Raw genomic sequence first — 26,159 nt, 5'->3', positions numbered from 1 at the left:
ATGAATATTGGAAAGCACAGGAATATTCTAAAAACAGTAAAGAGACCAGATTGATTAGAATGAAAGAGCTTAGCAAAGTGAATTGTTATCAATAAGATTTAGCATATTATAAAATTTCTTGTAGATATTCATTATGTCCTTCAGTCTTTTTAATTCCAAACCCATTCTTGTCCGTAAAAAGAATTGGCCGTTAGTAGTAACTGGAAGAAAAGCAGATTTGAGTTATGAAAGGTTTGGGGAAGCTATGGCCAGAGCAAATACTGCTAGCCTGTTTTTTTGTAAATAAAGTTTGATTGGAACACAACCATGCCTGTTCATTTACATATAGTCTGTAGCTGCTTTTATTGAGTTGAGCATTTATGACAGTGGCCTGCAGAGTTAGAATAAACTGAAAATATTCACTCTCTGGTCCTTCACAGAAAACGTTTGCAGTTGCCTTCCTTCAATCCCGTGAGTCTTCACTATAAATAACAAATAATAGGATTTCTCAACTCTTAAGATTTCAGGCCAGATTTGTCATGGAGGGTGGGACAAGGGGAGCTGACTTATGTATTGTAGGATGTTTAGCAGCCTTCCTAACCTCTACCTAATACATGCCGGTAACACCTTTTCTTTCCCTCTCCACTCCCACCCTCCTGTATCCCTCAGGTTGTGACAGAAATGTCTCTGATGTTGCCAGATGTCCTTTGGGGATCAAAATCACCCTCGGTTGAGAATCACAAAACATATAAATACCATAAGCGTGGTTTTTCCCGTGTTAGTGATTTTGAGTAATAAGTATTTCTTCTTTATTTTTGTGTGCGTTGTTGCTCAGCCATGTCTGACTCTCTGTGATCCCACGGACTGGAGCCCACCAGGCTCCTCTGTCCGTGGGATTGTCCAGGCAAGAACACTGGAGTGGGTTGCCATTTCCTTCTCCAGGGGATCTTCCCGACCCAGGGATTGAACCCAGGTCTCCTGCATCACAGGCAGATTATTTACCTTCTGAGCCCCCTGGGAAGCCCAGTTTTATCTCTAGGTCCGCTTTTGGCAATTAAAATATCTCTATTCTTCTAGTCTTCTGTCTTAGATAATACACCTATCTGTAAAGGGAATTGTAAGTCAGTCAGTTATATGTAGGAAGCAGGAGAGCATAGTGAGTAAAGCATGGACCTTCAGGCTTGACTTCCTGCCTGCCTTTCAGTTTTGTCACTTATGGACTGTGATCTTGGATAAGATGTTAAACCTCTCTATGTATCTGTTTTCCAGTAGGGCTATTAAAAAGAATTAAAGGAGATAATGTGATACAGTGTGCAGTTTAATGCCTTGTGATATAGTAAATGCCATGTAAATGTTTAGTAGTATTAGTATTTACTCATATGCATAGTGTCATACAAACCTAAAAATTATATGAAATAAAATTCAGTTGTATTATGAAGGGGCAGTTTAACTTTTACTAGGACTAAAATGTAGCATGAGCTTTTTATTTTGTTTTTATTTTCTAGGTATTACATGAAACCTTCCCTAAACATACATTTCTGATGAATGGCCTAATTCAAGGAGTAAAGGTAAGATCAGTCCTGTGTATATACATATGTATATATATATATTCATGTACACAAACATGCACACATACACTTATATATATGTAGTCCTGCCAGTCCGTTATGCTGTTAGATCAGTCTGCTAAGTGTTAATTTTTACAATTGGAGTATATACCTCAAGGGATTGCTTAACACTTTTTAAATGAACTGAGTTTTAAATCTATTTGGCTCATATATAGCTAACTACTATGTATAATAATGATAAGCTACATCATAACAGATTTCCCCAGTGTTTTATGTGTTGGCATTTTCATTATGGAGATCTGAACACTTTTGTAAACTAGAAACATGAATGTATATTGAAGAGAAAAGAACTAATTAAAAAATACACAAATATGAAATATATTGATATGGTAAAGTATTGATTATTCTACATTTTCTTTACTGTTGATTCCCTGTGATCAACAGGTTTATAAATAGAAAATAAGCATATAATATTCCTTCTAGAATTGCTAGTGTAGAGTTGTAGTCAAAAATTCATTAGAACATTTTGTATCTAATGTGCTACAAAGCCCTGCAGATGATTCTGGACAGTCTTGGGAATTTTCAATTATGTACAGACAAGAAATAAGCTCCTTATCTAAAATTTGATGATGTACTTATTTTGGAAATAGACTTGTTTAAAATTCTTCTTTAAGATGATTTATTTTGGCTCATCAATATACATAGTATATGTATTTTCTTCATTTAACTTTTTTTTAGGGTTTGTTGTCCTTCCTCAGTGCCCCTCTTATTGGTGCTCTTTCTGATGTTTGGGGCCGAAAATCCTTCTTGCTGCTAACAGTATTTTTCACGTGTGCCCCAATTCCTTTAATGAAAATCAGCCCATGGTATGTACACATTCAGATTATGGCAATTAAATATTAACTGTTAATTTTTTTCTGAATATTCCCTCATTTCTTTCACTTTTTCCATCTTATTTATATAGGTTTTAAATATATTTTTCTAATACATTTATTCTTTGATACAGATAAAATACAGTAGCTGAGTAATATAGCTAATTAAAAATATAGTAGTAAGTAATAAAATATTTTGAACTTGTTGCCACTATAGAAGCATGTAGACTACTAGCTAACTTGCTTTTGGATTTCATAGCCCAAATTTCAAAACAATATTTTAGGGATTGGATAGAGTTGCTAATTTTTAATTTTCTTAAGTAGAATGTTTAAGAAAAAAAAACACAGTTTATCATCATTATCTGTATTAATTAGGAAGAGATCTAGTTATATATCAGTTAAGTCCCAAATAATAGTTTCTTAAAATCAGGAAAACTCGTTGCTAGTTTCTCTCTGCATGTGGAAGAAGTCTGGAGTTGAGCAGTTGGGAGCTGATCTGGCAGGTCCTGGAAAGCAGACTTTTTCTGTCTTCACGCTCTGCCATCCTCTGTTGTCACCTTGCTGTCCGGGATGGTTGCTTATGTGAGTTCCAGCTTGTCGTCGCCTTCAGGCAGCAAGGTGGAAGGAGTGACTTAAGAGCACATCGCCTTCTTTTAGGGAAACTTCAGAATTTTTACCCAACCTCTGCTTGCGTCTTTTTGGTCAGATTGCAGGCACATCCTAGTTAAGAGAGACTGGGCTCTTGGCCGCCTTGATTAGACTCAAAAGTCTTTCACTGGGGAAGAAGGGAGGGAAAACTCACAAAGAGAATGATTTTCCCAAGAAAATAAAGCCTTAGTTTAGTTGTAGATAACTGTATTAATTCTTTGACTAACGTTCTTCGCCACTTGAATGTTATTGTTAGTTACTTCTACATCGTAGATGGGCTGTCTTTCCGTGGTGTATCTAGAAAGGCCAGGGGTGTTTATGGGGCAGGATCTTCCTCTCTCATAGGTGAGATATTACCCTAAAGGCCAAACCCCTGATGAATACTAACCATGTAAATGAAATCTTACTAAACAAATCTAGGGCATGAACAAATAATTTGCTGTGGAAAGCAGCATGTTAGAAAAAAATCTAGTAAGTAGTAAAGTCCTGCTGGCATGATATTTTGAAAGTGAAGTGTGATTATACTGGATTTTAAAAACTGAACGTCATCATTATAACAGAAACTTCTTATTCTCAGCAAGGTATGTTTGAATCATGAATAGCAAAATGTAGTTTGCTTTTTAAAATGGCTTTTGTTCATTTTATAGTACCTGTATTGGACACTGCCATGCAGGTTTCTTCTATATGGAAACTGAATTCTTCGTTTTGGCAACATTTGAAGAGCTAAAGATAACTTAGGGAAAAACATCTAGTTTTTTATATATAAGCTCAAGGTAATAGAAACTGAGGAACTAACTTGCCCCCTCAGTTTTATTTACTAAATTTCATTTTTTTGTGTAGTACTGTGATGGGAAATAAGATGAATTACAGTAGACTCTAGTTTATTGCTATTTTTAGTAGAAACAACAACAAAGCCACTTAATAAAACAACAAAGCCACTTACCCAACAGTTGGGTAAAAAATTGACCTGAAAACATTATCTAATTTTAAATATTCCTGCACAGTAGCTGAGCTGCTATGAATGGCCCACTTCTAGCCCAATGTTTTTGTAGTATCTGGAGCTTATGATTTATAGGAGAATTAATCTATGAATTGTCTACTAGCTGTTGACTGAAATTAGCTGTTCTTACATTAGTTCACTTATAGAAATCAAGGTAGATCAAGGTAATGGTAATTGTTCTAACCTTTTCTTGTCAATTGTCTTTTAATCCTAGGTGGTACTTTGCTGTTATCTCTGTTTCTGGGGTTTTTGCAGTGACTTTCTCTGTGGTATTTGCATATGTAGCAGATATAACCCAAGAACATGAAAGAAGTATGGCATATGGCCTGGTATGTACGTTTATTCTAATACCTTTATCTGCTGAAAAACACTCCATATTGTCTCTTATTACAAGGAGTACAGCCTTTGCATTACAAGATTATTTTTGCATAAATACATTTTATAAAAATCATCCATCAGATCACATTAAAGCATTTTTTCAGTACAAAAGCCATGTAAGTTCTGCTGTTTTCATTCAGTAAGTATTTGTCAGACATGTCAGATTTGAAATTATAGTGAAATATTTTTACCTTATAGAAGTTCTTTTTAATAGACTACTAAAGGAGCTATTTAATATGTAATAAGATTTAAAATTACTAATATATAATGGCTCATCTAAAAGAGAATAGGTTAATATCCATCTCTAGGATCCCAGACCTTTTCTGTGGCTTTGGGGGCCACATACAGTCTCTCTCATATTCAACTGTTTTTTAAATTAATTTTTATTGAATAAATCTGACATAACATTATTTAACTTTGAAGTACACAAAGTGTTACTTTGATACTTTTATATATTGTAATATAATTGCTGTGTATTTACCATACTACACAATTGTAGTACAATACTGGTGTCTGTATTCATTCTACCTCGCATTGGCTCTCTCTGGCCTATTTACTACTCCTTGCAAGTTTGTCTCTCATTTTCTTTTGTTTTTGCTCGTGGGCATGTGTTTACATCACTTTTAATGTGAAAGAACCATTTATAGATAGATTTAGCCCACAGGTGGTAGTTTGCCAAACTCTGAACACTGTTTTGGTAAACTAAATACTTAGTGGCAGTATAGTCTGTTGTCTGTCAAATCAAATTAACAGATCATGATTAGATAGCCAGAAATGGGACAGTGATGAGTTTCAGCAGATAGGCGGCAAGCATGTTCTGTTAAATGACTGAATATCGTGTCAGGCTGAATCTTACTTTTATGAGAGACTGTTTATCTTTGATTCAGAGATCAAAAGGAATATTTAAAAAATCATGGAATTAGGATTTTGAAGGAAATACAGTCAGAAACTTACAAAAAAATTAATCAGTTGTAAACTCAAGTACATTAAATGATGAGGTTGATGATAGCCAGGATGTTTTTAAGCAGCTTCCTGCTGCAGTTGGTAAAGAATCTGCCTGCTCAATACAGGAGACAGAAGAAATGCCAATTCAGTCCCTGGGTTGGGAAGATCCCCTGGAGTAGGAAATGGCAACCCACTCCAGTATTCTTGCCTAGAAAATCTCATGGACAAAGGAGCCTAGTGGCTACAGTCCATGGGGTCACAAAGAGTCAGACGTGACTGAGCATGCACACATACGTACTATAAAATTATCCATTTTATGTGGATAGATAAATCAGTTTTGTGGCCATAGTCCAGGTTGTTTCTGTTTTTGCTCAAGGAACTTATTTTGTCTTAGCTAAATCCTTGAAATTAATAATTTTCACCCTGGAAGCTTTATGTTTTAAAGGCACAACTAGTAAATAACAACTTTAGTCTTCTCAAAGTAATATGGATGCAGATAAAAAGGGTTAAGGTGATCTTTGTGGCCCTCTTTCTATTTGGTCAGAAACAAATGGCCACCAGGTGGGGAGAACTGAGGAGAAGGGAAGTGACATGAAATAATCTACACTCTGATTAGACCTTTTCACTCTGCCTTTGCGCCGTGATCCTGAGAATATTCCCAGATATCTCATTGACTTTCACAGTGAGAACCATTGCCCCTTTCCCAGCTCAGTGCCGGAGCTCTGCTTATACCCAGGTCCCTCTGAGACCACAGCCCACTATAATTAATTTCTAGAGTTACTGAAACAAAATACTATCAGAATCCAGTTTTAAAATGTTTCTAAGCCTGAAGGGTTCCCTTGGGCACATCTGGCATCCATCTCCACTTCACCCCTGACCTCAGGCAGTCACCAATCCACTTTCTGTCTCTGTAGTTTTGCTTTCAATAGAAATTTCATATAAAGAAATGATGTAAAACGTAGTCTTTTGTGTCTACACTTAGCATAATCTTAGAGGGTTTATCTGTGCTGATACATACATCAGTAGTTCCTTTTCATCGCCATGTAGTATTCCACCGTGTGGGACATACCACATTTTGTTTAGCCATTTACTGGTTGATGAATATTTGGGTTGATAGCTAGATGTTGATAGTTATTAGAATTTTATGTATTTGTCAGATAGTTGACCACTGACAATTGAATTGCTTATCCTGAACGTGTGTTATTAATAAACAGCTGTAGGAACTTCCCCAGGTGGTCTACTGCCCAGGACCCACATTTCCAATGCAGAGGGCCCAGGTTGGATCCCTGGTGAGGGAACTAGATCCTGTGTGCCGCAACTAAGTTGGCATGCTGCAACTAAAGATCCCACATGCTGCAGCTAAGACCAGTGCAGCCAAATAAGTAATAAATATAAGCAGCTATAAATAAGCACTCCTGTGCAGGTTAAATGCTCCATGCAAAAGTCAGGAAGAGCATAGAAACAGTAAAGCACAGAGCAGTGAGCAGGAGCTCATGGACCGCCAACATTAATTCTAACTACCCTCTGAAGAGTGTGGTCTCTCTCAGGTGTTACGTGCTGCCACATCTACTGTTGGTTTGCAGAACACTTTGTCCAGTAGGCCAGATATGTCTGGGCTTAGCAGTTTTTCTCCACCTGTGTCTTCTCTACTTTAATCTGCATCTTCACCAGACGTGTATGGACTTCCTCAGAATTTGAGAGAGACATGGTTAGAGATGTGCTCAATATCAAGGGTCGAAGCTCTTGTTCTTCCTAACCCTACCACCTAATGATGATCAAGCTCAGTTTTGTGTTGTGGCTTAACACTGTTACTGCTGAAGAGAGAAACTTTAGTCTTTCAGCTGTATTTCAGCCAGCTTTAAATATGTGACAAAGTAAAAATTCATTTAATTTTAATTTTAGTATTGGGGGAGAAATCCCAGTGGCATTGAATTTCCACAGAGTATTGTTTTAGACTCTTTCCGCAGAGCACCAGGGGACTGTGGAAGCACCCTGGGGACCAGCATGCCGGCAGCTGGGGTAAGGGGAGTATTTGGACGGTAATCCAGGCCCCCAACCCCTCTTCAACTAAAGCAATTTTTGTTTATTTTTAAATATATTTTTACTTATAACTTTGTCGGCAGGATTTATTTAAACAGAGGGCTCCAAGGCTTAAAAGAAAGTGAAGCCACTATCTTAGAGGTTATTACATGTTTTTAGTTAAGAATCCAGTTCTTTTCTCCTCCTGCAGAAGAAGAATGTGTAAGAAAACCGGCACAGGGCGGAAGGAAGGGAGCAGCAGGAGGACTGACATCACTCAGAGTCTCCAGGTGTGGAAGGAGTGCAGCCAGGCTGTCCTTACTCATCTCTTTCTGTTGCTCTCGATTTGCTGCAGGTTTCGGCAACATTCGCTGCAAGTTTGGTAACCAGTCCTGCAATTGGCGCTTATCTTGGGCGAGTGTACGGGGACAGCTTGGTGGTGGTCCTGGCGACAGCGATAGCTTTGCTAGATATTTGTTTTATCCTGGTTGCCGTGCCAGAGTCATTACCTGAGAAGATGCGGCCTGCGTCGTGGGGAGCACCCATTTCCTGGGAACAGGCTGACCCCTTTGCGGTAACTTTGTACACTTTGGCAAAAACATGAATGTGTGATTCAGTGCAGCATTAATGTTTTGTTGCAGATGTTTCTTTGGGGAAAACATCGTGATTAATTTTTAAAACTATTTTGGAAACTTCAGAATAGTTTTGGGGAGGATGAGAATAAACTGGGGGAAAAAAAATGACAACTAATGTCTGTATGTACACTGCCAGAAGATACCTCTGCATGTTCTTAAGAATAGTTCAGTGTTTTGATATAAAACCTTATATCGGTCTTTTTCTTGTTCTAGTCCTTAAAAAAGGTGGGCCAAGACTCCATTGTGCTGCTCATCTGCATTACCGTGTTTCTTTCCTACTTACCAGAGGCAGGCCAATATTCCAGCTTTTTTTTATACCTCAGACAGGTAAAATTCTTTTCTACTAAAGTGGACTTTTCTTTCATTGTTTAGTGCCTTAATAAAAAAATTTAATCTTGAGAGAGCTATAGAGACTTTTAAAAATGACTATCATTTTAGAAATATGGCTCACTAGAATTAACTTCCTAGTTAGTGTGACTTACGCATTTCTATTAAGACTTTTGGCTTAGGCAAAAAGAGATAATCTCCTGTCAATGTATGTGGTTTGAGTTTATATGTTCCTTACAGAGGTGACGGAATGCTTTAATCCACTCACCTGCCCGAGACAGTCTCTCTGTGATTTAGAGCATATACTAATAAAGCAGCTAGCCAGAATGAGCGCATTCGTTTTTTTCTCCTTGACACTAATCTTTTTGGCAGAGATTAAGCCTTTATCAATATGCATGAAAATTACAAAGTGGTACAATATTTATTTGTAAAATAGATTTTAAATGCTTGATAGCAGTCTCCAATTTAGGAAATCAAAATTAAGGGATCAGGATTTAAATTTACTTTATCTGAGTTAAGTAGCTATTATTTTCAGCATCCTACTTTGTTATAATTTTGGTTCTCAGTGAATGTCAGATTCTTCCTCTGAGGAGTTTTTTGATTATGAATGAATTGCATTTTCTTTTCTTGTCCTATTTAATGTTAATATACAGGTAGTTAGTATGGTATTTTTTGTGCTTTTATATTTATTAATGTTACTTTTCTGGAAACCCTCTAGATAATGAAATTTTCACCAGAAAGTGTTGCAGCATTTATAGCAGTCCTTGGCATTCTTTCTATTATTGCACAGGTGAGTTTTCTTTCTCATTAGAGGGAAAGATGTTTGAAGGTTCAGAGATAACAATTCTGTTAGTATAGGTAGTACTGATTGACACATACTAATCAACATATGATGTAAACAAGAAAGACAGTTTATTAACTTACACTAGACTATAGTCACCTGCATAAAATCAGAAGTTTTATGTTAGTCTTGTTCTACTGTTGAATGATTCATTCAGTAAATGTTCATTGAATACATATCATGAGTCAGGCTCTTGTGATATAGCAGTGAACTTAACTAAATCCCTGCTGTTGTAAAGTTAGCATTCTTGTGGGATAAGAGGATGAATAAAAGTGTTGGTGTAAACATATCTGGTGTAATGAAAACTGGAGAAAAAGGGTAAAAGGGATGCAGCACGTGGCTAGGAGCAGGGTGTTATTTTATCTGGGAGAGTAGGAAGGCTTTGCTGATACAAGTGATCTTTGAGCCGAGACCCAAAGGAATGAGGAACAATCCACTAGAATACGTGGAGGAAGAGAATTCCGAACCACCAGCACAGAACCACACCTCTGAGAGAACATTCCTAGATGTGTGAGAAGCAGCTATGGGGCAGGATGGCTCTGGTGCAGTGAATAAGGGAGACTGTCAGGAAATTAAATCCAAGAGGTAGAGAGGGACCAGATTTGTGTGGGTTCTTCCACGCCTCCGTAAGACTTGACAGGAAGATAGGAAGCCATGGGAGCGTTTTGAGCAGAGAAGTGACATGAAGGTATTTTTATCTTGGAAAGTCAGTTGGGAGCCAGTGGTTGTTTGAAGAATAAGATATTAATCAACACAAGAATCTGGATTTCCTTAGGAGATATTTCATCCTGACCTTCATATTATCTCTGTTCCACACTTTCCCCAAGGTGGAAAAGACTCTCCCCTTTCTTCCTGTTTGGCTTTGATTTTCTAGATTCTGTAAGAGAGCGCACACGCACGCACGCACACACACACACACGCACGCACGCGCGCGCGCGCGCGGTCTACCCTAACACACTTTCCCACCTGAAATCCAGTTTGGCTTTGATTTTCTAAATTCTGTAAGAGAGCGCGCACACACACACACACACACACACACACACACACACACACACACACACACACACACACACACACACACACACACACACACACACACACACACACACACGTGGTCTACCCTAACACACTTTCCCACCTGAAATCCAGTTTGGCTTTGATTTTCTAAATTCTGTAAGAGAGCGCGCACACACACACACACACACACACACACACACACACACACACACACACACACACACACACACACACACACACACACACACACACACACGTGGTCTACCCTAACACACTTTCCCACCTGAAATCCAGTTTGGCTTTGATTTTCTAAATTCTGTAAGAGAGCGCGCGCACACACACACACACACACACACACACACACACACACACACACACACACACACACACACACACACACACACACACACACACACACACGTGGTCTACCCTAACACACTTTCCCACCTGAAATCCAGTTTGGCTTTGATTTTCTAAATTCTGTAAGAGAGCGCGCGCACACACACACACACACACACACACACACACGTGGTCTACCCTAACACACTTTCCCACCTGAAATCCAGTCTCCTGGGTTGCAGCTTTGTCTTGCTGTACTCTTAAAATGGTAAGTAAACTCTATTTGATAGTATTCTTGGATGGTTCACCATCTCCTAGGTAGGATTGCTTCTGCAGATCTCATCATTTATGAATTTCTGGTAGGTTTAGTTAAAAACTTTAAATTCTATAATATACTTCCCCTGTGACCTCACACATGCATACATGTGGCACTAATTATTAGTCTTATTTTTAACCTCAGTTTTATCCTAAAAATCCTTGATCTGGAAAAACATTGTATTTAAATATTCATTCCTTGCTATCAGGAATGTGTTCTTCATCTTTGAAGGAAAATAAAGTATTGCTGGTATATACAAATAGCTTTTAAAAAAAAAAACACCTTGCTGAACACAAAGGAAAGTGTACTAAGACTAAAGCTTGATGAGTTATCAAATGTTAACTGACCTTGAATCCCGAGATAAATCTAGCCTGATAGTTATGTCTTATCTTTCAGATATTGCTGTGATTAGATTTGCTACTATTTTATTTGATTTAGATCTTAAAGAGAGCAGGCTAACAGTTCCTATAATGACACTTAATTAAGAGGTTAGTAGCTGTACATTCTAAGTTCTGCTTCATACTAAACTGAGTATGGAAGCTGTAGGTGGGCACCTGGTAAATTTGGGCACACTAGGGACTGCTTGAATGAGTAATTGAAGGTGCTTTAGGGGAAATTTTCCCTTTGCTCAATAGATGGCATCAGGTACAAAGGATACAAAATGGAAAACAGCCCTAAGAAGAGCTCAGAATCAGGGCGGGCAGACATGTGAACCCAGGAGGGAGCATGGTTGGGTTTGCCTTAGAAAGAGTCCCGCAGTAGCAGGTTCATGAGGGCTGTGAATCTGGGAAGGAAGAAGCCTCGGCCCAGCCGGCCTTGATAGCACAGCAGATGCTGTATCCAGAAACATGGTCCACAAAGAATGTAGTACTTAATTGACCTACATAGGGATGGGGGCCTACATAGGGATGTAGTTTATGAGATGTGAAATCACATTTCTGAAAGTGAGAAAATTAATTTAAATTTCAGAAACAGATGAATAGGAGTATGTAGCCTGCATGTAAATATTGATAATTATAGTTTGTCATTATATGAATTAAAATATCAAGTATAGTTTATAGCCCTAAAGGTAGAAGCATTATGTTTTCATTTCTGGCAGGTGCACAGTTGAGAATGCCTTCTCCCCGTTGACCTCTCAAGGCAGTGAAAAACCAGTCTCTGTGTCTCCCCAGCAGCACAGAGCTGCTTGCAGCCCGCACCGGTGCCTCCCTTTGTTGACTTCCCGCGGGCCCCTGTGCCTTTGTTCCTGCCCTGCGTACTGCCTGCCCCTCTTACCCCTTGAGTGTTCCTTCTCTGAGTTCCCATATAACTTGCCTATATCTCTTTCATGGTACAAAATGCACTGTATTATGAATTTTACCTATTTATTTCTGATTATTTTTGCCTCAGTAGATCATGAACTCTAGTAGAGCTCTTAGAAGATGTGAGGTCAGAATTATATCATAACTGTTTTTGTCACTCTAGCACCCTAAACTGCACCTGCAGCCCCATGGGTGCGAAATTAAAGGTCACTTTTTTTCCATAGTAAATATAGCAGTGTAGCTTCTCACCCAGAATTACGAGATCTAATAACATGTACAGCCTTCCAGTGGAAGCCGCATGGTTTCCGTCCCCTTTGGGGCCTTTACTCTCTGGTCTGCCATCAGCCCCATCACTGCCATGGCACCAGTAGGCATGAGTTCATTACATTTCACTAAATATTCACACGAGTGCGTGAATACAGTTCGTTCTACACACTTCTCCTCCTTGGTGCAGTCATCTGGTCCCCTGTGTCCTGGTGACATCCAGATTTATACCAGGCCAGTGCTGTCGGACACATCTGGACATCTCACACCTGACATGGCCGTGACTGCAGCCCGGCTTCCTTCCACCCACGCTGCTCATCTCATTTGGTGCCTTCACCGCTCTCCCAGCTGTTGAGGCCACGAACCTTGGCACCATTCTTGATTCCTTCCTTTCTCCTTCTCCTACATCCAACCCATTAGATGGCATCTCCTTTCACCTCTCTCTCCAAAATATATTTTGGGTATTTTTGTTTGCGTGTTTGTCTTGTTTTTGTTTTTCAACTTTTTTTTTTTTTTCAACTTTTAATTGTATATTGGAGTACCGCTGTGTGACGATGTTGTGATAGTTTCAGGTCTACAGCAGAGTGATCCAGCCATACATACATGTATCCATTCTCCCCCAGTCTCCTTTCCCATCCAGGTTGCCACACAGCATTTCACAGAGCTCCCCGTGCTATACACGAAAGTTCACTTGTATAATTTCTTTTTAGATTCTTCACATAAGCAGTATCACATGGTATTTCTCTTTCTCTGACTGACTTCACTAAGTATCATAATCTCCAGGTCCATCCATGTTGTTGCAAATGACATTATTTTATTCTTTTCAATGGCAGAGTAATACTCCATTGTATATATGTACCACATCATCTTTATTCATTCACCTGTCGATGGGACTTTTTAGGTTGCTTCCATGTCTGACTGTTGTAAACAGTGTTATAGTGAATTCGAGAGCATGTATCCTTTCAGACCATGTTTTTCTCCAGATTTATGCCCAGGAGTGGGATTGCAGGGTCATGTGGTAGCTGTTTTTATTTTGAGGAACCTCCATACTGTTCTCTGTAATGGCCGTACCAATTACATTCTCATCAATAGTGTAGGAAGGTTCCTTTCTCCGCTCACCCTCTCCAGCATTTATTGTTTGTAGATTTTTTTTTTATGATAGCCATTTTGACTGGTGTAAGGTAATACCTCATTGTAGTTTTGATTTGCATTTTTCTAGTAATTCGTGATGTTGAAAATCTTTTCATGGGCCTCTTGGCCATCTGAGGTGGATTTCTTATAGACATCATATATGTGGGTCTTTTTTTTGTATCCATTCAGCCACACTATGTCTTTTGGTAGTGCATTTAATCCATTTGTTTACATTTAAGGTTAAGTATTGATGTAAATATCCTTATACGTTTAAGGATAAGTATTGTGTTCCTATTGCTGTTTTCTTAATTGTTTTCAGTTGTTTTTTTCCCAGTTTGTTTTTGTAGGTCTTTTTTCTTCTCTTTCATTATCTTCTTTTGTGGTTTGATGACCATCTTTAGTGTTGGGTTTGGTTGCTTTTTCTCTTTTGTGTGTTTATCTATTGTAGTTTTTGGGTTTGCTGTTCCCCTAAGGTTTCAATATAGCAGTTTGTATATATACAATGTTGTTTTAAGTTGCTTGTTTCTTTCTTGCCTAGAGGAGTTTCTTTAGCATTTGTTGCAAAGCTGGTCTGGGGGTGCTGAATTCTGTTAGCTTTTACTTGTCTGTAAAACTTTTGATTTCTCTGTCAAATCTGAATGAGAGTCTCACTGGACAGAGTATTCTTGGTTGTAGGTTCTTCCCTTTCATCATTTTAAATATATCATGCCATTCCCTTTTGGCTTGCAGAATTTCTGCTGAGAAATCAGCTGAAAACCTTATAGGAGTTCCCTTGTATGTTATCTGTAGTTTTTGCCTTGTTGCTGTTAATATTTTTTCTTTGTCTTTAATTTTTGTCAGTTTGATTACCATGTGTCTCAGTGTGTTCATCCTCAGATTTTTCCTTCCTGGACTTGGTTGACTGTTTCCTTTCCCATGTTAGGGAATTTTTCAGCTGTTATCTCTCCAGGTATTTTCTTGGGTTCTTTTGCTCTTTTCTTCTGGGACCCATATAATGCAAAGGTTGGTGCATTTAACGTTGTCCCAGAGGTCTCTTAGGCTCTCTTCATTTCTTTTCATTTTTTTCTTTATTCTGTTTGTCAGGAGTGATTTCCATCATTCTGTCTTCCAGGTCACTTATCCGTTCTTCTGCCTTAGTTATTCTGCTGTTGATTCCTTCTCATGTATTTTTCATTTCAGTTATTGTATTGTTTATCTCTGTCTGTTCTTTAGTTCTTCTAGGTCTTTGTTAAATATTTCTTGCATCTTTTCGATCCTGCCCTCCATTCTTTTTCCAAGATCCTGGATCATCTTCACTATCATTATTCTGAATTCTTTTTCGGGAAGGTTGCCTGCCTTCACTTCATTTAGTTGTGTTTCTAGGGTTTTATCTTGTCCCTTTGTCTAGAACATAACCCTCTTCCTTTTCATTTCATCTAACTTTTTGTGATTGTAGTTTTCATTCTGCGGGCTGCAGGATTGTAGCTCTTCTTGCTTCTGCTGTCTGCCCTCTGGTGGATGATGCAAGAGGCTTGTGCAAGCTTCCTGATGGGAGGGATTGATGGTGGGTAGAGCTGGGTCTTGCTCAGCTAAAACTTTGTCTGCTAATGGGTGGGGCTTCTGTTGGTTGGTGGCCTGCGGTGAGCCAGCACTGGAGCTTGCAGACTGTTCGGTGGGGCTGATGATGCCTCCTTAGGACTTACGCCATCGAGGACTTCCAGGAGCTGCTGCTGCTCGTCCCTGTGAGCCACAGCCACCACCACTGCCCCTCACCACCTCCTCGGCACGAGACCCTCCAGCACTAGCTGGCAGGGCTGGCTCTGTCTCCTGTGGGGCCACTGCTCCTTTCCCCTGGGTCCTGGTGTGCCCTCCAGGAGTGGTGTCTGTTTCCCCCAGTCCTGTGGAAGCCCTGCAGTCAAATCCTGCTGGCCTTCAAAGTCAGTTTCTCTGGGGATTCCTCCTTCTGTTGCTGGATAGCCAGGTTGGGAAGGTTGATGTGTGGCTCAGAACCTTCACCCAGTGGGAGAACTTCTGTAGTATAATTGCTTTCCAGTTTGTGAGTCACCCACCCAACAGTTAAGAATTTTATTTCATCATGATTGCATCCCTCTTAACATCTCATTGTGGCTTCTTTGTCTTTAGATGTGGGGTATCTTTATTGGTGGGTTCCAGCGTCCTGTCAATCATTGTTCAGCAGTTATTTGTGATTCCAGTGCGCTCTCAAGAACTGGGTGAGGGCGTGTCCTTCTCCTCCACCATCTTGAACCTGTCTCCCCCAAACCTATTTTGAATCGAAGTATTTCTCACCATCTCCATTCTTAGGAACCTTGTCTACCATGACAGGTAGCCTCCATTTGGTCTGTTTCCATACCTGTCTCCCTACTGTTTATGTGCCGCTTGACAGAGGGAGTTTTGTGAAGTTGAACTTAAGTCTTTCTGAAAGTTTAATATTCTCTGTCACAATCAGAATAACATCTAGGCTCTTGACAAAACCTCATTTTCCTCTTTTCTCCATGTACACTTGGATTGGAGTGTTCTTTTCCCCTGGATACTCATATAACTGCCCTTCCTTTTCATTCAGTGCTCACCTCAGAAAGGCCTTTCCTGCACATCCTGGTTTGAGCAGCACCTCTATCACACTACCTTACTTTATTTTCTTCACAGCAGCTACAGCCTCAAATTTGACTATTTTCTCTCTACTTGGAGATGATATAGTGGGTTAGACAAAAAGTCCGTTTGGGATTTTCCATCTTATGGGAAAACCCGAACAAGTATTTTTGACTAACCCAATATTTTCTGAACAGTCCTTTGATCTATTCACTGTTCCCAAGTTGGTGCCCTCAGACCTAAAATAGCCATTGCATATAGTAGGAACTGGGCAAATATTTGTTGACTGAATGACAAGTTGATGTCAGTTAACTGTTAATTAGCTGTGTCATCTTGGTTAAGTCATAAGTCATTTTAACTTTTGGGACTTGGTTCTTTTGGTTCTCTTGAAAATGAGAATTATATTAAATTAAGGGATACTAATTTTTTTTCCCGCCTAGCTCAGTCTAGATACTAAATAAGAAATTTCTTCCTTTATATTATTAAGAATATTGTGACATTTAAAATTGTGCATGCTTTCTAAAACACATATTAAGAACTTATACTAGGTGCTGGGGATACAGAGAAAAAAATTCTTGCCCTTGGGAGAAAATCAGTGTCTCAGTTAGAGTATCATACACAGAGGAAGTTTTTCTTTTCTAATTGCTTACTCTGGGTGAGTTCCCTTTTGTGGCTGTGGTTTTTGAAGAATGTAATCCAACAAGGTTTCATGCTTTGTGGAATGCAATTTTGTGTTCAGTTGATTTAAGGGGAAATCTCAGAGAAGAAAGCTGTGAGTGTTAACTGTTCAAGAATCATGAAAAGAATCTTCATTTACTACCCACTGGCTTATTTGAATCTGATTAAACTCTTAAATGATTGTCTCAATTTAATGAATTTTAAACTTGTACTTGATAATTTTGAGTTGAGTGCATTAGCCAGTCATCAAGTAGTGATCTGAATTATTTTCACTTCTTCCTTTATGGACTTAACCAGCTATCTAAAGGGATGTATTTAACACTAAGGTACCCAAATCATTGCTGAATTTTTCTTTGAAAGAAAAGCAAGAAAACCCAATCTATTATATTGTTTATTAAATGTGCTGGGCACAATGCTAAGTTTATCATTTCATCTAGCTCATATGACAAAGTTTTGAAGTGCATACTATTTTCGTGATCTTGTAAGAGACAAGACTGAGTTTCAGAGTGAGTGACTTGCCCAGGGTCACATGGTTAGAGCCAAGACTATGATTAAGGCTGTTTTTCCCAAAGCTGTGTTCTTATTTATTATCCTATACTACTCCCAAGTCATACTTGTTAAACTGATTTACTGTTCATAAAAGCATCATGGTTTCAGCAGTCAGTTAATTTAGTGAAGGATATGTAAGTAACTGTACTGTTCCAGTTTTCTTTCGTCAGGAGAATAAGCATTTTGGATTAATTTGGACCTGTAAAAAAATGTTTTAAGCTATTATGTAACAGGAAGTCTCCAAACCATGAGTTAGAACCTGTCATTACTACTATTTACAATTTTTGATTTTAAATGGTCCTCAGTAGAAATGTACTGAACACAAAGTTCACCTTTCTATTTTCAGTTTTCTGACTTTTCCCCTGAATCTGGATCTGTCAGCAGAGGAACCTTTCATCTGCTTATTTCACCTGGTATAGTGATTTCAGGTCTATTCAGGGTAATTGTTGCTGCAAAACCAATGTAGAAATAGTCTACATTTCTAAAACCAAAATGTGGTAATAGTCCTTTTATATTAGATGTTGAAACAGGTTACCATGTACCTTTTTTTTTCTTTTCAGTGTTGAAAAGCTTATTCTGTTCTAATAAACCATTTTGGTGTTTCTTATTTTCCAGACCATAGTCTTGAGTTTACTTATGAGGTCAATTGGAAATAAGAACACCATTTTATTGGGTCTGGGATTTCAAATATTACAACTGGCATGGTATGGCTTCGGTTCAGAACCTTGGTATGTACAAATCTTTTAATTTTCTTAATTTTGGTGTTTGCCTTGTTCTTGTTTTTCACCTTTTTGGGGGTATAACTGACAAAATTTTTATATTTCTTAATTGTTTCTCAAATAAGAATTAGACTTTAATCTATCTTTTGGTATGCTTTTTTTCCCCTCAAAATGTATATAAACAGACTTCTCACTTGTGTATTCTATAGTGGCTTGAGAACAGTGGAGTGACATTTTATATCTAAGCAACAGATTGAGGTTTTTTTTAATGAGATTATTGAGCTTTTCAGTCCCCAGTGAGCATTTAATCCAGTTTAGTTTGTTAGGAAATAACATGTAATCCCAGAGCAGCAAGGTTAGGGAAGAAAAAGTGGAGTAATACCACTTTTTTGATCATTACTGATGGCAAACCAGAAATCCAGTTGTTTTGGTTCTGGCTTCATGCTTGGAAGGCTCTCTGCTTTTCTTGCCTCTTTGGTTTCCTGCAGGGAGGTGATGGTAGAGGTGCTGCTGCTGTCAGGCTGCCCATGTACACTTCTCTGCTCAGATCCTACAGGGCTGAACTCCATAGTGTTTGCAGTAGTTTCATTCAGCTGAACACATCACCTGTTTGGGCGTGGATATGAGTAAGCACCCAAGACTGTGTTCTGATGGACATTGTAGTTTTCAGTCTAGCTTGTAAAAGAGATGCGCACAACTTAGTGAAAACATTTCTTTTTTAAACATCAAGCCAGAAGCACATTTAGATCAAATTAGTGCTTTTTTTTTTTTCACACCGAATCACAAATCTCTGGGAACCTTGCCATAAGTTACAAGCAAACATTTGGAAACATTTAATGTTTCATTCTGTGTATTATACATGATTCCAACATTCTCCACCCACCCCCAGTCCTGCAGAAATAATACCCAACACACTTTACAGTTTAGATGTGATATCCCAATTCTACATTAATACAGCATTCTCGTGAATAAGCGACTGTATTTCTGCTTTCTAGAAGAGTAAACAGGGTTAGACTTTTAAGTGACTTGCCCAGAGTCACAGAGGAAAGAAGAGCTAGTTCTCCTTTCTCCTGTACCACAGCTGTTTCTCAGTAAGAGTTACTTGATTTTAAATACGTATTTACATGTTTACATACAGGTACAATGAAGAATAACAACAACACTATCTCTGTTTTGCTGCTTTTGGTTGCAGGATGATGTGGGCTGCTGGGGCGGTGGCAGCCATGTCCAGCATCACCTTTCCCGCCGTCAGTGCACTGGTTTCACGAACTGCTGATGCTGATCAACAAGGTGGGTTGATAGGAACTAAGATAATTACTTTAAAAAATTACAGGATATTCTGATCCTGTTCTTTTTCCTAAGTACTGAATCATATGCGTATCTTCAGAGTAAAGAATTTTAAATTAGCAACCTAGATGCCCATCAGCAGATGAATGGATAAGGAAGCTGTGGTACATAATACACCTTGGAATATTACTCAGCCATTAAAAAGAATTCATTTGAATCAGTTCTAATGAGATGGATGAAACTGGAGCCCATTATACAGAGTGAAGTAAGCCAGAAAGATAAAGACCAATACAGTATACTAACACATATATGCGGAATTTAGAAAGATGGTAACGATAACCCTATATGCAAAACAGAAAAAGAGACACAGACGTACAGAACAGAATTTTGGACTCTGTGGGAGAAGGCGAGGGTGGGATGTTTTGAGAGAACAGCATCGAAACATGTATATTATCAAGGGTCAAACAGATCACCAGCCCAGGCTGGATGCATGAGACAAGTGCTCGGGCCTGGTGCACTGGGAAGACCCAGAGGAATCGGGTGGAGAGGGAGGTGGGAGGGGGGATCGGGATGGGGAATACATGTAAATCCATGGCTGATTCATGTCAATGTATGGCAAAAACCACTACAATATTGTAAAGTAATTAGCCTCCAACTAATAAAAATAAATGGAAAAAAGAAAAGAATTTTAAATTGCTTCATTGTACTAAGTACTCTGTAGTGGTCTGTTTGGGAAAATAATCCAAAAAAAGAGTGGATATATGTATACGTATAACTGACTCACTTTGCTGTACAACTGAAACTAACATTGTAAATCAACTCTAGTCCAATAAAATTAAAAAATAATAAGTTGTGTTCATTGTAAAGAGGAAAAGCAGATTCTAGGATATTATCTTTAGGTGGATATCCTTGTGTCTCAATGTGAATATGTGGCCCTATCTGTTCTTTTGCTAAAAAATTTAGTGATGGTTGACCACCTTATATTCACTAACCATTTAGTTATTACACATTTGCTGTGATGTGTTCGATATCTCAGGGATACACTAAGTGAAGTGAAATCGCTCTGTCGTGTCACTCTTTGTAACTGCATGGACTGTAGCCTGCAAGGCTCCTCCATCAATGGGATTCTCCAGGCAGGAATACTGTAGTGGGTTGCCATCTCCTATTCCATACCCTTTCATTAATATTGTATGTTTGTTATCTGAAGAACATAAAGAACTTATTTTTATTGTCTTATGTTTTTGTGGCAGGAACTCTTAATTTTTAAAATTCTAATAGATGAGGAATAATTCTTTGAAAAGCTTGTTTGTCAAAAGGAAAAAAAGGGGGCATTACAAAAGAGTGGCAGAAGTCACTTGGCTGATAAATAAGGAAAGGACCCTGGCCAAATCAAGTTGCTTTTTAAATTCGGGAGAAGATCCCAGAGATAAAACAAAAATCAGACTATAAAGGGGGTTTGGGGACTTAGCTGGCAGCCCAGTGGTTAAGAATTCACTGTGCAGTGCAGGGGACACAGGTTAGATCCCCGGTCAGGGAGCTAAGATCCCACGTCCTCAGAGCAACTAAGCCTGCGCGCCACAACCAAGACCCAAGGTAGCCAAATAAACAAGCATTTTTTTAAAAGGAGGGGGGAGTGCTATATTTGACTAAGTGAGATCTTAAGGAGCTGCTTGGGGACAGGTTTTTTAGTATCTGTGCTTATGAACCCATGCCTGATTTTGAACCAGGAGATTTTTTTTTTTTTTTAGGAAATAAATGATTCTGCTCACTTGTTTCTAAATTACACCTATGTCTCAGTATACCTGTGCTTACATTTGCATCAAGACAGCTCACTGTACTTTGTAGAGCATATAGCGTCAAAATAATCTTGATGCCACTGCAATAAGTTGCCAGTGTCCGATAAAAGCTTTGGCTTTAGAATAAGTGATTTCAGGTCTTAGTTATACAGTAGGAAAAACTAAGTGGTACACTAATTTGTTTAAACAATCCAGGTGTCGTTCAAGGAATGATAACAGGAATTCGAGGATTATGCAATGGTCTGGGACCAGCTCTTTATGGATTTATTTTCTACATATTCCATGTGGAACTTAAAGAACTGCCAATGACAGGAACAGACTTGGGAACAAACACAAGCCCACAGCACCATTTTGAACAGGTAATTATAAAAAGTTCCTTCATTTGGCTGGACTGAAAGATGATGTTTTTTGGTCATTTTATAAAAGCTTTTGAGATTCTTAGGTTGAATAAAAACACTTAAAACCAAAGCCCAAGGGACCATATCCTTCTATACACACATTTCTTTATAAAACTGGCTGTGTATTCCTTTCTTCCCTGGATAATTTTTTTAAATTATATATTAATTTCTAGTTTGTCTTATTGTACCTAGTGGCATAGGTTACGGCCATTTGTGTATACTATTTGTCTTTCATGTAAGGCTTCTGGAATGTTAGAGTGCCCCGTATCAGATCTGCCTTTCTACAGAAGTCAGTTAGGTGCTGGTAAACATCTTTGTTCACTAGAGTCCCCTCCTTAAAACTGAAAATATTAACCTTGAAACACAATATCATTTTAGCCAAGCAGCTAAGACTGCTTTTAAATAAAAAAGAATGTTTGTTTGCGGGCTCTACCCAGGTAAAACTGGCAGTGCAGGTGTTTGCTAAGGATGAATGTAATTTGGGACTAAAACACAAGTCTGTTTGATTCGTCTCATAGTAACAGCATTATCTGTGTTTTTCTCACTTTCGGTCACTAGTGAATATAACCACCTTTTTTTTTTTTTTTTTTTTTTTTTTTTTATAACCACCTTTTAAACAAAGAAAATGGTCAGTCATTCTGCCTCTGTAGTTAATATTATGTATTACTTGATTTCAATTTTGAGATTTCCCTGTTTTCTTCTTAAACTAACAATAAAGTGAAAGTTCATGGAATGTGTTCATCTTTTATGCTCCAAGTGACAATATATTTTTGCATGTGTTGTTTTAAAAAAAAATGGGGCTCTTTCTTGGGTCAGCTGTTATCCCACAGAATTTTATATTGAGAATATGATAGTTTCTTTTCCCTTTGAAAAGGAAAACTCTTTTTTTAACTGTGGCTTTAGTGAAGAAAGAGGAGTCATTGGCTTATAATTCACAGCCATCAGTTATTCTCAAAGATAAGCAATTTCTTATGAGCAAAGATGTCTGTGCAAAAATCTTATCTTTTTCTTCCTCAGAATTCCATCATCCCTGGCCCCCCCTTCCTCTTTGGAGCCTGTTCAGTACTGCTGGCTCTGCTTGTTGCCTTGTTTATTCCGGAACATACGAATCTAAGCTTACGGTCCAGCAACTGGAGAAAGCACTGTGGCAGCCACAGCCATCCTCACAGCACACAAGCGCCGGGGGAGGCCAAAGAGCCTTTGCTCCAGGACACAAACGTGTGACAGCCGAAATCAGGAAGACTTTTCTGTCAGTGCCCAGGTCTTAGTTTTCACCTGTAGTTCTGGATGTACATTCCATTTCCATCTACAATGTACTTTAATAAGATTGTCTTAAGAAATGTATCTGCATGAACTGCGTGGGAACTAAAGAAAGAAAGAACCGGACAGTTTTCCAAAGATGTTACAATTTCTTTTGAAAAGAAATCGTTTATTAGCACCAGTTTCTTGCCACTAAAGCTGTTTGTTTTATTATACATCCTTTAATTAAAATTAAAAACTACATATGTAACTTCTTTAGATACTAGCGATGTCTCTGCTACCATTTCCTTCAGGTGTTGAGCTTTAACTCTGTTTATGCTGACTCAACAGTGAGACGGAGTAGGTAGTATAGTGTGGACCTGTTCATTTTAACATTGTAAAATCCTGAGTCAGATTTTAATATTGTAAAATCTTGGGTCAAATAATTCAAAGCCTTAATGCAGATGCACTAAAGTAAAGAAATGGTAAATGTTTGCATTTAAAAAACAGAATTCTTAAGAAAACTATACTAAATCTGAATCATGTTTCAAGCTTGTTTTTAGTAATTTTATTTTAAACATTATTCACTACTGTTTTTGAAATGAGAAAAGATCAGCCATTTAGAATTTAAATTGGGGTGTTTGGAGCCTGTAAATCTAAATGCTGGCTCGAATTTGTCTCCCAGCTACTTATACCACTATCTTTTAATGTTTGCATAATCATAAGAACCTCAACACTTGAATACATAATCTAAAAATTATATAGTAAAGCTGGTAGCCTTGAAAATGTCAATGTGATATCTATATGTAGATAAATATATATAGTGGCCTTTCAGACTGTCACAGTAACACTTTATTTACAGAGCTAATGTTTGTCCTAAATTTTCAGGACCCTAGAAGAGAGCTTTATACAATTACTGATGTGAATTTCTCTATAGTGTATATTTTTGTGTCCAGTTATATTATTTAAAAAAGTGTTACTTTGTAAAAATTGTACATAAAGTACTGTATAGTTTACACTGTTTTCATCTTGTGTGTGGTTATTGCTTAATGCTTTTTAAACTTGGAACATTCACTATGGTTAAATAAGGTCTTAAAAGAAATGTAAATATTCTGTTAATAAAATTAAATATTTTAATGATTTTTTTTTTAAAAGAAAGTCTTGATCTGTGATTCCCTATTTATAAGGCCTGGTTTTGGCTTTGTTACTGTACTTTTACAGTAACAATACCTTCTCCCTTTGAATCCATTTCATTTCCCTCATTTAACAAAATACTGTTATAGGAAGCAAAGAAATGAAAACTTAGTCCATAAATTTACTGGAAATAATTTTCTAAGCACAGGTCTTATAGGTCAGTCCTATTTCTGTTTTTATATACATGTAAACATGTCATATTCCCAAAATATTAATACTTTATTAAAACAAAGCTCAGTTTACAGAAATACATTAAATGCAATATTTTGATTATTAACACATGTACAACTGTACACAGAACAATTTCAAATAAAAGTTTAAGAGGTAGAGAAAATAATTAGCACACTCAGAAGTCTGTATTTAATACCAAAAAGTCTTTAGCAAGTTAACATCAAAATGATCTCTATCCTAGCTGTTGTATCCTTATGTCAAATATCCTCTCCAAACCCTTGTCACAACATTTTATATTACAGTATTTACAAGGAAGAGTCCAATATTGCCGAGAAGCTGCTTTCCAGATTAGTGTTTTCAAGTTATTGTAACTGAGTATTCTTACTAATATAGTATATCTAAATGACAAAAAAACTGTATAAAAACTATCTAATAATGGTTACTAAGTTTTTTTACAATAGATCCCTATTTTAAGACAGTTTGCAGTTCCCAGCAGAGTTTCAAAGTGTGAAAAGACTCAATATTGTGGCTTCACAAAAGAATTAGCAGAGGTTATCTATTTTACTATGGAGGCTAATAACATTGGTGGGTTGTCAACATCCTGAAATGTCTCTTTTCCTCATCTGTGTAATAACATCCTTGAAAATATTTTTTAAAAGTATCACAAGAGCATTAACAATCGATAAACAAAAAATGGTTTAGAGGTTTCTTAAGAGAATGCTACTCTACTGGATGGCTGTCAAGAAAACAAAATGGAGCCCTGTGATTGTGGGTAAGTTTTTTTTAAATCACCTCATTTTTTCCAAGGAACAAATTCTTACTTGAAACTTTCCATTATAGGGAAGAAAAGAAAGCTGTCACTTCTAAAATTATTCACTTTGCCTACTTTACTAAGCGAACATGAAAATGAACCTATTTTGATATTATAAAAGTTAATATTCATGATGCTCTCATAGTAAATATTTTGTGTAAGTACTAATTTTTAAAACAATATTCCACTAATACAGATTTAAGTGAATAACAAAACTTCAAATGAAAGAGAACTGGATGACTACAGGCTTCCAGGAAGCATTAAAATCCTATTAACTGGCTCAAATGACTAAAGCACTTTGTACCTAATCTGGTCATGTAATTAGACTGTCCAAAATTTTTTGTGTAATTTATTAAAATTACAGACTTACTCAAAAGATAATTTAAAGGGTTCAAGGAAAATATTTACTTGCTATGAAGAATTTCATTCATTTAAGGTAATTTCAGGATTTTTCCCTTTAAATATCATCAATAATATATCTCAAGAGGTAATCATTTTCCCTCATAATTCTCAGGTGGCAAATTTAAAATTTTATTGTACTAATGAAAATAATAAAATGAACTGACAGTTTTCTTTGGCTTCATCAAAATACTAATATACCTGAGCAGGTTTTAATGAACCGAGATACTCAATGATCAGGCTCTCCCTTATAAGGATCAATTCTTTCCTTAGAACTCCTGAGAATTTCTAAGGATTAGTTTAATAAAATTCATACTATTCTATAAAACACCACGTTCCAAACTAAAAAGTGTCATTTGTTCAGAATCATCACCGATTTCCAAGTACAGATTTGCCCCTCTAAACTGCATAAAGACAGCAGTAAAGGATCCGATCTAACACAGCAGTAATTCAGGTAAGCTCTGAAACCTGCATGTTCAGAATTTCAGGTCTATGCTGTTACCATATTTTTAGGCCATGTCAGTTTCTAAAACTTCAAAAAAAAAGACGACACTAGGATTAACTGTTTGGTAGCTGCCCAGGAAAATAAGCTGAAGATGTAGAAGGGAGCACTGTGGGTTTTGAAGATGTTTGTAATGCTCCTAAAGTGCCATCTTTCTGATGGTCTGCAAATGAGGACAAAAAAAATTATTTGTATTTATGTTAGTCCTAATATAGTACATTTAATTAAACCACAGTATACAATACACACT

At 37.6% G+C, this 26,159-nt stretch overlaps 2 protein-coding genes across 4 annotated transcripts in view; one reads left to right on the top strand and one right to left on the bottom strand.

The window, feature by feature from the left end:
• The window catches only part of MFSD14A (major facilitator superfamily domain containing 14A), a 49,099-nt gene extending 25,118 nt beyond the window's left edge, over positions 1-23,981 (top strand). For both annotated transcript variants that reach the window (XM_043878320.1, XM_043878319.1), the window contains 10 exons: positions 1,485-1,547; positions 2,286-2,413; positions 4,282-4,396; positions 7,765-7,983; positions 8,258-8,371; positions 9,090-9,161; positions 18,009-18,121; positions 19,305-19,402; positions 21,391-21,554; positions 22,611-23,981. In XM_043878320.1, coding sequence (XP_043734255.1) covers positions 1,485-1,547; positions 2,286-2,413; positions 4,282-4,396; positions 7,765-7,983; positions 8,258-8,371; positions 9,090-9,161; positions 18,009-18,121; positions 19,305-19,402; positions 21,391-21,554; positions 22,611-22,817 — 1,293 coding nt within the window. In that variant the 3' untranslated portion in view covers positions 22,818-23,981. The remainder of the gene's footprint in view (positions 1-1,484; positions 1,548-2,285; positions 2,414-4,281; positions 4,397-7,764; positions 7,984-8,257; positions 8,372-9,089; positions 9,162-18,008; positions 18,122-19,304; positions 19,403-21,390; positions 21,555-22,610) is intronic.
• A 249-nt stretch (positions 23,982-24,230) lies between these two features.
• Positions 24,231-26,159, bottom strand: part of SASS6 (SAS-6 centriolar assembly protein) — a 38,832-nt gene continuing 36,903 nt past the window's right edge. For both annotated transcript variants that reach the window (XM_043878318.1, XM_043878317.1), the window contains exon 17: positions 24,231-26,072. In XM_043878318.1, coding sequence (XP_043734253.1) covers positions 25,966-26,072 — 107 coding nt within the window. In that variant the 3' untranslated portion in view covers positions 24,231-25,965. The remainder of the gene's footprint in view (positions 26,073-26,159) is intronic.

The sequence above is a fragment of the Cervus elaphus genome, chromosome 20 (assembly GCF_910594005.1).
Source record: "Cervus elaphus chromosome 20, mCerEla1.1, whole genome shotgun sequence".
Lineage (NCBI taxonomy): Eukaryota > Metazoa > Chordata > Mammalia > Artiodactyla > Cervidae > Cervus > Cervus elaphus.
The sequence above is the reverse complement of the archived record's forward strand: the minus strand, read 5'-3'. Positions and strand labels throughout refer to the sequence as shown.